At 41.5% G+C, this 11,940-nt stretch overlaps 1 protein-coding gene across 1 annotated transcript in view; it reads right to left on the reverse strand.

Annotated features, from left to right (window-relative positions):
* LOC125487496 (probable G-protein coupled receptor 139) overlaps positions 1 to 2,405 on the reverse strand; it is a 14,765-nt gene extending 12,360 nt beyond the window's left edge. Inside the window, exon 1 of the mRNA XM_048619089.1 lies at positions 2,261 to 2,405. Coding sequence (XP_048475046.1) covers positions 2,261 to 2,405 — 145 coding nt within the window. The remainder of the gene's footprint in view (positions 1 to 2,260) is intronic.
* Positions 2,406 to 11,940: the final 9,535 nt, after the last annotated feature.

An 11,940-nucleotide genomic window follows, 5' to 3' on the forward strand; every position in this document is an offset into this window, starting at 1 on the left:
GATAGATAGATAGATAGATAGATAGATAGATAGATAGATAGATAGATCGATAGATCGATAGATCCGTGGATAAAGGTGCCAGCTCTGGATGATGAGTAGTCGAAAGTAAATCAATCAGCAGTAAATTGAACAAGAAGAAACATACATGCATAAAAAACAGCAGCAGGAGTAGTTCATTAGGCCCCTTGAGCCTGTGCTACCATTCAAATGCGATATGGCTGATCTTCGATGTCATTGCGTTACTCCCAACATTCTCCCATATCCCTTGATCCAGTCAAGAACGAAATCAAGATCGAACATAAGAGATAGAGAGAGAGAACTAGTGAAATTATGTATCAGAGAGACAGTGAGATTGTGCATGTCGGAGAGAGAAATAGTGAGATTGAGTATGAGCGAGAAAGATAGTGAGATTTTGCATGAATGAGATATTGAGATTGCGTATGTGACAGAGATATAGTCAGAGTAGGCAGGATATGAAGGGCCAAATAGTCCCCGACTGTTCTTTCCAAAAATATTTAACGATGTGCGGCTGTCAATGAATATTTCTTTGTGTGTAGAGAATAGTGAGTGACGCTGCATTTCCTCTTGTCACCTTTTGTCTGTAAATTTCACTGTTTTTCAAGATGTACCATTGAAGTTGAGCAGTGATCGTGATTGAGATTGCAGACATGTTCGCCGAGCCGATGGGTTTTTTTGCAAACATTTCGTCATTCTGCTGGACAGCATTGTCAGTGCGCCTCCGATGAAGTATCAGTGTTCTGTCCTGCTTGTTATTTATATCCCTCGGTTTGCTGTAGTGGTTGATATTACTTCCGGGTCTGTTTCTCAGTGGTTGGTACACAGGGTCTAATTCAATGTGGTATTGAAGGAGTTACCTGGCTTGTCTCTGTTCCAGCCGCACTGGGTTTTTCAGACAATCGACAATAGATTCATAGTCATCATTAGATTCTTAATTCCAATTTTTTTTTAACTCAATTCAAATTCCACCCTTTGCCGTGGCAGGATTTGTGCCTGGGTCCCCATAAAATTATTTGGCTTTCTGGATCAACAGTCCAGCGATAATGCTCCGAGACCTTCGCCTGCCTTTCCTCCTCCATTCCCTGATAAGGATCAAGCCAGTGAGACGGGAGTGGGAGCACCGAACAACAGCAAATTTAATTCAGACACAAGCGATCTCTTCAGCCAATGACATCTTCGAATGTGTTAGAGATGAAATTGATGTGAAAAGCGAAGGGAAGTGGAGCCACAAGCTGCAGATAGACTGCTTTAAACTTCCAAAATCCATCAAGCTCAACAATGAGACAAGTCTGAAGCATTCAAGGGCAACTTTAAGAGGTGCTTTACAAGGTCAAAAACAGCATAAAGTACCTAAGTACAACTCTGCTTGCTTTTGTGTCTGTAATAGTTAATTTTCAAACATGGAGACTGGCAAAACTCCTCAATATTTTCATTTTTTCTTAAGTCGGGCTTTTCAACAGCCACTGGACAATAACTGGAATGTTTATAGATAAGAGATTTGGGGAAACAGAAGGAAATTTGGATAAATTGCAAGTTATTTGAAAAGAGCTGGCATGGACATGATAGATAGAAAGATCTCCTGAAATGCTGTGTCGTTTCATGACTTCATTTTCAGATCAATTTGCAACCAGCATTCCCAGTGATTCAGGCCAAATCCTACCTCTTCGATCGAAAGTGCTGTCTAACTGCACAGATTAGCAGTCTAACTTGGCCCACTTTTGATTTGCCCAGCGCAGTGTTTCTCCAATGTAATGTTTATCATATTGGCCTCACAGGGGAAAGCGTAAACATTTTTAAATGGGACATAAGCCAATGTTACTGTTCACAAAGTTTGAATGAGTGGCGCACCCTTGCGTTCCGAGACTGTGTCGCCCCTCCACATCGAATATTCTTCTGAATTGTTTCTTCGTTTTCAACTTTTTGTTTTGGTCCCAACCTACAGACATAGAGGAAGTCTGAGTCGGTGATCTGTCCATCAGTCATCTGCAACAGTCATCACTTTGGAGATAAGGAAATCCTTTTCATCCATACAATCCCTCCAGTGTGGAAATAGGTCATTCAGGTCTCCTCAGAAGAGCATCCCATCCAGACCCATCTTCCTACCCTTTCCTTGTATCTTCCATGGTTAACACACCTAACCTACACATCTCTGTACACTATCGGCAATTTAGAACGCCCAATCCACCTAACTTGCACATCTTTGGTCTGTGGCACGAAGCCAGAACACCCAGCAGAAACCCACGCAGACAGGGGGAAAATGTACGAACTCGCACAGGCAGACGCGCCAAGGCGGAACCAAACACGTGTCCACGGTGCTTTGTGGCAGCCCTGCTAACCACTGAGACACACTTTTGTCTATGGGATCGAATTATGAGGTAGTCGATCATGCGCCAGTGTTTTGATGATGGATGTCTCCAAGAAGTCTTGAAATTGTTCTTTTGCTGGAAGAATGTGTTGGCGATGACCAACTGTTGTTCAATAGATTTGCCGGGCAGCAGAATCCAGTTGAAATTGAAATTCTAGACTCCATTCTTTCCAAGGCTCCGTTTCCAGATTTGGGAGTCTTTTTCAACCCGGGAATTGAAGACTCAATGTTGAAGATGCATACAGCTGTCAGATCAATATCTTTGAGAAGTATTATCAACCCTGTTCGAGATACATTCTCCGTATCAGCTGGGTCGATAGTTTCTTTGAAATCGTTAATAATACCAGCATCCCAAGTCTTGATCATCTCTGCTGAGCTGGCCATGTGTTAGGATGTTTCAGCTGCGACTACCAAAGCAAACCAGCATCGCTCAGTTCAAGGAAAGCACGCGAACGAGAGAAAGGAAAAAGGAAGAACCTGAATAGTTTGTACCAAGCTATACAACTCTTTGAGAATACCCGCCCGCTTGACGAAGTACAGAACAGGAGTCAGAGGACGAAATGCCAACAATTTAAAGGCCAAGGACCAATGCCACGCCTAAGTACCTTCTAAATGCTTGGTCATAATTGCTGACCTTAGGTCGATCCATAGAATCCGTGGCGTGCAATTTCCTTGGTAGGCAATCAAACCCATTAATGACTGATTGCCGATGGATTTTGAGAAGCACGACCAGTTTAGACATGTTGCATACTGCACTCGAACGAGGTAGGAGTGGTATCTACAACCTGCTGATTATTCGTCAGATGTGTTATCCATTAAACCACTGGTCCTGGACACAGATCTAACTTAGATCCTGCAGCGTTGTGGTATTAACAGTGTAATGAGCGGAAATATTAACATTCCAATATGAACAAACAGTGAAGGTAATAACCGCCACTGTTTGAATACAATCTTGAAAAGTGCTGTATTTCTTTTCTGGAAACCAAACCATCGTTGTCCTCAGGTGGGTACCTCTGGTTCGCATCTTTCTCTGATGGAACTTCCTAAGATTTCATTCATAGCCATTCCTCTAATTTATTGTCTTTCATGCCTTGTGTGAGGTATTTTGAAGTCGAGGTCTTGACCGAATTCAACGAGAAGTTTCTAGTCATTTCTAGCCCAGGGTGTGGAATCAGTCGAATTTAACGACAACTTTTATTGGTGCTGCCCATTCACTACAGCTCAGTAATTCAAATCAGGCCCCGGTTAGCAGCAACCTGTTCTGTACGTTCCTGCAGCACATCTGCTGAACAACATAAGATTGTCGTAGCTCTGCTTTCTTCACATTGAAACACAGGGCGATAATGTGATCGGTTTCAAAGTTTAACGATGTGCAAAGAACTGGAAGGATATTGTTACTGGGAATAATTGGCACTGCAAATTCCTATAATCAGTATTTAGGAGAATCAGGTTGATGAGATCCCGCTGTCTCTTTAAGCATCCGGACACAAACGCATCGCATCTCAATACCTCTTGTCTTATCTCCCGTGGCCCTGTTTTCCAGGTCCTTACTGAGCAACATGAAACAAAATGACATGAGTCACTCTGGCGTAGTGTTTAATGCAAAGGACACTTGGATGGAATGAAGTGCACAGTTCTGTGCTGCTGGGGCTCAGTTGCTTAAAGTGTCTGCCTGGTAAATTGGAAATCCTGCCTTTATATCTCAGCAGTTCACATACATACTTTAAAGATCCAACCATGAATTTAATGATTCCTGAGGTAGAATTTTCACAGGACTCCCGAGCGAGGGGTGAGCATGTTATGGCTGAAATTAGCCTTCAGTTTAGGATGGAGAAACTTGGCTCACAAGTAAGTATTCTAAAGTTCAATATTTTCCTTCCGAAAGAATGAGGTCGGTAACCAAAGTAGTCTGGAAAAGGTGATCAATAACAACGGTAAAACTTAAGAAACCGATTCATGACTCACAAAAAAGATATCCCAGTGAGGAAGAATTATTCTCATCAGGGGTTAAAGCAACCATGGTTAGCGCAGGAAGTAAAAGTTCTTTTTTCGTTATTTAAAGTACATGTAGAGAGGTGAAGAGGCATGAAAGACGATTCGGAAAGATTTAAAAATAATGCAATGGAAGATGGAAGTACCCACAAGAAGCAAGCAAAACCCTGTCTGCCTGCTTAACAAGTCAGTAACCCTTGAGTATGCACCTAACAGGTTGAATATGGAAGTTGGAGACAGAGAGAAGCCAAACCAGTGATATTATTCTCGTCTCGGATCCAGAGCCCCCTTTAAAACAGCAGTTCACTGATTATGAGAGCTCTGTGCAAACAATATGTACAGGCAATGGCCCCTGAGGGGTCTAAACATAATAATGAATCATATAAATGCCACTTTTCAATGAATAAAACAAACGGAGGGAATTGACTTTGTTGTTTGATAAATGCGATTAGAAAGGGAACATGGGCTCAGTGATCTTGAGGTGAAGTAATCATGAGAAATATTCTCATCACACTTATTTTAAACATAACCGAGTACATTGAAGCTTATTAGTTATTTATTACAACTGCAGGCTTCCCCGTTACTCAAATGTTTGTGGTTTTATTCTGTCGATAAATTCGTTCAAAGCCTCCTTCAGCAGTACTTTCTAAACCCACAAACTCTCCCACCCAGGACAAAGGTAGCAAAATCATTTGAGCAGCAGAGACTGCAGCTTCCTCGCCAAACAACATACACCATCTTGAGTTTGAACTTTATCACGATTCTTGGCAGAAGGCCTCGTCAAAATCTTGACTTTCCCTTCCTAATTGCATTGGGGTGTACCTTCACCAGATTGGCAGACAGTGGCATCGTGGTAACGTCACTGGCCTCGCAAACCAAGTGCTCAGATTAAGTCTTAGAGTTCCTGGATCCCATCATTCCACCTGGAGGTATTTGACTTGGTATTCTCATAATATGGAGTTAGAGCCTAATGTCTGGAAATAACTGTGAAACGCTCATTGATGTGTTTTCAACTATGCCTTGTGCAACTGCACTGAATTCCTTGGTCCGTTGCTCAAAACCTCTTGCAATGAAGGCAAAGTCGGCAATAACAGAATGGGTTTGCTGACCCAAATATATGAATTCTGAATACTTGGGGTTTCCGAACTGCTAAACGAATAATTCCTCTAACATTTTACCGAGTTAGGCAGATCTTTAATCGATAACAGAGTCAAAGTTTATGGAAGTAAGGCAGAAAAATGGATTCTTAGATATTCAAATCAGCCGTAATCCGAATGAAAAGCAGAGTCCCTATGGAGTGAATGGCTAACTTCTGCTCCTAAATCTTATACTTTATGTTCGTCCAGAGTCGCTGTCACTGATATATATTATGATCTCTGGTGGCATCCAATTATAAGTATTTTATCTGCATTCAGATAACTGAAAGCCATGGAGTCATAGCGAAGTACACCATGGAAACGGACTCCTTAGTGCAACTTGTCCATGCTGACCAAATATGCCAGAGAGTAATGAGAATAGAGTTCAGCAGGGTGCAATTACGAAAAAATTTTCATCTTCACATAGTCCACACAGATGTGATGGAACGAAGGGCTTGTTTCTGTGCTGTGCTGTTCTATAACTGACTTTGAATGCCGTTTCGCCCTCTTAACTAATCAACAAGAAGTTCTGACATTATTGGTGTTGATGGTACTGAGTTGTCAAACACTGCAGTGCATCACTGTACAATGGCATACCGAGACAAAGACTGAGCACTCCTACAAATTATCTATGCAGATACCGATCAGAAATTCTCATGACTGCTCACTTCACAATATGTCGCCTCGCATGTGTGATCTGAACAACAGTTTTAAATTCTTACATAACGAAAGAGTTATTCTGACTGTGCAGAATGTATTAACTCCTGAGGGACGCCAAGTCCCACGTACATGCTGTACTCTACAGAAATGGATTTCACTTGATTCGAGCACGCAGAGTCACATTCAAAATAGGATTCTGCTTCTCTCAAATGTCGCCATTGGATGGAGAGGAACGCATTGGTCTTTACACAACTTAAAAATGCAGATGTGAACTGGTGGAAAAAAATGAACTGATTTGAATAGAACATTAAAAATGTTCATTTCCGTCAGCCTAACGGCAAAAAACTCGTGTGACTGAGACTTTCACTCGGGGTTCTGACTCAGTCACCACAAAACGCCTTGAATTGGTTAATGTTGTTCAGATGTGAGTTACCTCCCAGTTTCGTTTACATTTTTAACCAAGGCTGCATGATCCTGGATCACTAAATCTATCACTCACCATTCTGGGGCTGCAAATATGAAGGTACAGGGACAGTACTCAATAACCCGCAATGTGTTTGCCAATGTTCGAGTTGCACGAGTGTTTCATTGTTAGAATCACATGACAGGTTATTGTCTCACAAACCGAGGGCTGCAATTCTCTGCGTCACTGGAGGATTCTGTTTACGCTGAACTGGTTGTTGCATTTTCGACATCACATCGTCTCTGAAACATTGAAACACTTTGGGACATGTCAAAAACCACGCAATAAATTATTTGTTTTCCATTCAATGAAGTGACGGCGTTAGTTTATTTTAATAACAGATTATTAATTATTAACGTTTTGTCTTCGAACGAGACGTATGAGATATCACCGTGAATTCGGGAACCACTTCATATCTGGCCCTGGTCTCACTGTTTTCTAATTGTACTGTCATGTTCAGTGGCTCTCTGTCAGTTTTTCTACGGGGTCAATCCAGTTCAGAGTCTCTGTGGGTCTCACTGCGGTGTCTGTCAGTTCTGTTTTCGATACTTGCAGGTGAATAGTGCGGTTCACATAATCAAACTCCGAGGAAAACCGGTGTCCTGGAATTCTCTCTGAGTTCCTGATACATTGGTTTCTCTTTAGCAGATACTCCATGGAGCCGCTGGAATGCTGACGGTACCAGAACAGGTAAGGATCACTGTTTGTTGTAGCTGCGTAATTACAGAATGACAGGCCATCTTCCCCTTCATTCACTCCGATTGTGGCCGGTGTTTGTGAGACAGAATCTGCACGACAAAGTCCTGTAAGAACCAGGAGTGATAGTAAATTTAAAAAGAAATTTCATTAATTCTTACCGCCCAGAATCAGCCCGTTCACCTTGAACAATCACAAAACAAACAGGGCAGGGAAGCTAAACAAGAATCCATTTCATACAACTCAGCGACTGGGCCTGGGAAGAGCTTCGACAGATGAAATGAAACGTCCTCTAATACACAGGCCACACCTTCTAACGAGGCGATTTCCCATTTCACCTCCCGACTTGAAGGGAAAACTGGAAACAGTCGTTGATTTTAAAAGCCCGGCCCTTGTCATACCGTCTCAATGGCCTCACTCCTGTCTCGATATCCAGCCGAACTCTTACATTGTCATTCACTCAGGAACATTCGCTAATTTCTCCATAACAGTGCTGCGTGTTGGCACAAGTTTAGATCCAGATGGTTTTCATCTGGGGAGGATGTGTTCCTGCTTCTGTGTCGCCAGTACTGCTCGAGTAAATATAATGCCAAGCAAAGAGCTGAAACATAGAATGTTCTGAAGAAGGGTCCAGACCTGAAGCGTCAGCTTTCCCGCTCCTCTGATGCTGCCTGGCCTGCTGTGTTCATCCAGCTCTACACCTTGTTATCTCAGACTCCAGCATCGGCAATTCCTCCAATTTCTGCCTTTATTTATGAACAAGTCTAGTCTTACTCTACTGATACACTAAAGTACATATGCATTTCATTGACTCTAAGCATGCAAACATTCACTAGTACAGTCCATTTGACTCCAGTCTCTTCTCCCGCCACTGAACGCCTCTGACTTCCTTCATCAAAGTTGCAACAATGCGTCAGCAATAATTTTCTCTTGCCCTGCAACATGTATAATTTTCAAATTGAATGACAGCAGTAATAAGCTCCAACTGAACAGTCTGGAATTTTTATCCCTTACTATCCCAGAAACATTAATGGGTTATGATTAATATATACAATTGTCTCAGACACATTTGTGCTGAAATAAATGTTGGAATGTTGCAACGTCAACACCAAGCTTAAGGTCTCCTTTTCAATCGTCGAATATTTCTATTGATGATTAATCAATTTTCCGGAAAAAGCAGCCAATAGGTCTTTCTAACTTCTCGTCGTTGCAAGTGTACAACACTGACACCCACATTATTGGCATCTATGGCCACATTGAATAGCCTTACATAATTAGGAGTGACTAACACTGGGGCAGTGGTTAACACAGCTTTTGCGCTATCAAATATCTTCTGACCTTCGTCCATCCACTTAAATTTCCTGCATTTCTTCAACAATTCAGTCATTCAAGCACCGACACTGTTAAAATTCGGTACAAACTTCCAACAACAACCACACAGTCCCAAGAATTGCAGTACTTCCTTCTTCGTCCATGGAAAGGGAAACTCCCCCATAACATTTGTTTTCACACCCCGTGGGACCATTTGTCCATTTCCAATTAAATGTCCCAGGAACGTGACCTGGGCCTTTGCGAATTCACTCTTAGCCGGGATTTTCACCAAGTCTACCTCCCGAATTCGATTGAATAAGTCTAATAGATGCTCCAAATGCTCCTTTCATGTGTGACAAGAAGCTATAAGATCGTTGATGTACACCACATAATTGGGAAATCCAGAAATGACTTTGTTAATTCGTGTCTGAAATGTGCTTGGCATATTTTAATACTAAATGGCATGCCTTTAAAACTGTACAGCCCATTCGGTGTCACGAAAGCAGAATTAGCCTTCACTCTTTCGGCTAAAGGTACGTGCCAGCATCCTCTAAGTAAGTTCAACTTAGAAATAGAAGTTTCGTGTCCCACCTTCTCAATACAGTCTTCCAAGATTGGAATAGGATATGAATCAGAGTTCGTAACTGCATTGATTTTGTGATAGTCCACAGATAATCGTTGTGCAGCATCTGGTTTTGGGACCATTACTGTGGGTGAACATCATTAGATGCAATTCACTTTGATTATGTTGTCTTCAAGTATGCGTTCAATCTCTTTTTGAGCCTGTGCCAAATTTAGCATTCAATAGAAACAGTGTTTCTTATATCTACATCATGCGTAATTAGAGTCGTCCTTCCCTGCTATACCCACATATCTCCCTATGTGTCAGTCTTTCAAGACATTTCGATTTTCCTCTGGAAGGTAACACAATATTTCATCCCAGTTTTTCAGAACTTCCTCATTGTCTAATTTAATTTGAGGAATGTCCAATTCAGAATCATAGAATCCCATAGAGTGGAAACAGGCCCTTCGGACCAACAATTCCACACTGAGTCTCAGACATCCCGCCGAGACCCATTCCTCATAAATCAACTAATCAGCACATCCCTGAACATGATGGGCAATTTACTACGGCCAATCCACCGAGCCAGCACATCTTTGGATTGTGGTAGGAAACTCGAGCACCAAGAACTTGGTTTTTCTCTCTGTGTTGTGATCAGTAACACATTCTGCATTTGATTTCCTTCCCTATCAAAATACCTTCTGAGTATATTCACCTGACACAGTTTGTGAGATTTTTTCCTATCTGGCGTTCTTATTAAATAATTCACCTCACTCAGTCTCGTTTCGATTTAATAACGCTGACCAGACCTTACCTTTCAAAGTTCACCTACCACTGGGATTAACGGTATTTCCACGAGTAGAATTGCAAACTTTTGATTTCCTGTCAGCACGTGCTGCGATACTGTCAAATACTCTCGAGCCAACTCATTTGCTCTCGTTAATAGTTCTTCTAAGATTTGACATATAGCTCAAATATGTAGTCTTTGAACTCTGACTAATCAATTTCTCCATAATTAATTTCAGTGGTGCTTTCACCTCATACCCAACAACTAATTCAAATGGGCTGAATTTGATCGATTCATTTGCTGCATCCCAATCCTCTGGATAGTCTTGACTGTAAGCCCTCAACATGGTCTTTATGTTTTGATGCCACCGTTCTAACGCTCCCTGCGATTCTGGATGGTACACAGTGGACTTGAATTATTTTATTTCTGAGCTATCCACAACTTCTCTCAATAATTTTGATGTAAAATTTGACCGGTTGACCTGATTGTATCTCTGTGGGTAATCCGTTTCTGCTGAAAATTTTGAGGAACTCTTCCACAATCCTTTTAGCTGTGATATTGTGCATTGGAATGGGCTCCGGAATTCCAGCGGATACTCTATTATTGTCAACAAATACTGATTCCCACTTCTTCTTTCTTGTCGGGGTCCTATGCAATCCATTAAAACGCTTGAAAAAGGTTCCTCAAATGCTGGAATGGATACTAAAGGTGCTGGTTTTATCACTGCCTAAGGTTTTCCAATTGCCTGACACGTATGAGATGTCTGTCAAAATTCAACTACGTCCGATTACAGAGCAGCCCAGTAAAAATGTTTTTGTATTTTGGTTTGAGTTTTTCTGACACCTTAATGATCTCCGACTGGTATTTCATGTGCTGCTGGCAATACCTCCTTTCTGTAACTCATTGGTAAAACAGCATGATGAACGTCTGCCCATGTCACACCTGCTTAGATATGTGATGGCCTCCATTTCCTCGTCAAGTTATCAATTTTAAGATTGCAACATTCTGGAATATACTCAGATTCTTCTTATGTGCACGTTTTTTTGATACATTTACTTCGGTTTATCATCTTTCTGTTTTAACTCAGCTAATTGCTCTGAACTAAAAATACCCACTTAGCCTCCACTTACAACAGAAACAGAAGTTGCTGGAAAAGCTCAGCAGGTCTGCCAGCATCTGTGAAGAGAAATCAGAGGTAACATTTCCAGTCCGGTGAACTTTCCTCAGAACACTTGCTCTTTTCTTTTCCTCAAACATTCGAGCAAACATGGTCTCTGATAATTTCGCCTCAACCTCCTTACCTTTATTCTTTGATTTCTCCTCCTACTTTAACCTGTGACTCTATGACATTGTAATCATGCAGTCAGGAAAAATCCCAGCATATACCTTCTGTAATACCTCATTAGCCCGATTTTCGAGTAGCTTTTCAGTCACGTGTGCAGCGTTCCTATCTGTTATACAGCTATATCAATACCAACGACAAATTGGATTCCTGGAGCCGAGAGTTTCTCCCATACTCCGACAAACACTGCTCCGCTTTTCATCGGACATTCCAACCTCACTTTACATAAAGGAGCACTTCTCGTCTCACCATGAATTCAAGTATTAACACTTCTTCTGGAAATAGTCCGTCTGAATTACATATCTCCTCATCTCTCAACACCAAAGATTGACATGATCCTGTATCTCTTAAAACTGTAATTTCTTTACTTACTTCTCCTGGCATATGCAAGTAAACCTTACCCTCGCAAGTAATTTGTTTAAGACAATCTGGAACAATCTTCTCAATGAACCTCCGATCAGGTTGTACATTCTACTGCAACTTTTTAGCCTCCACTATGCTTTCCTTTACCACTTCAACAAAATTGACTGGCTTATCCTGTTTTCCTACATCCATCCTCTTCTAAAAGCACCAACATTGCGACTTCATGTGGCCTACTTCATTGCATT

This window comes from Rhincodon typus, chromosome 42, assembly GCF_021869965.1.
Source record: "Rhincodon typus isolate 14 chromosome 42, sRhiTyp1.1, whole genome shotgun sequence".
Lineage (NCBI taxonomy): Eukaryota > Metazoa > Chordata > Chondrichthyes > Orectolobiformes > Rhincodontidae > Rhincodon > Rhincodon typus.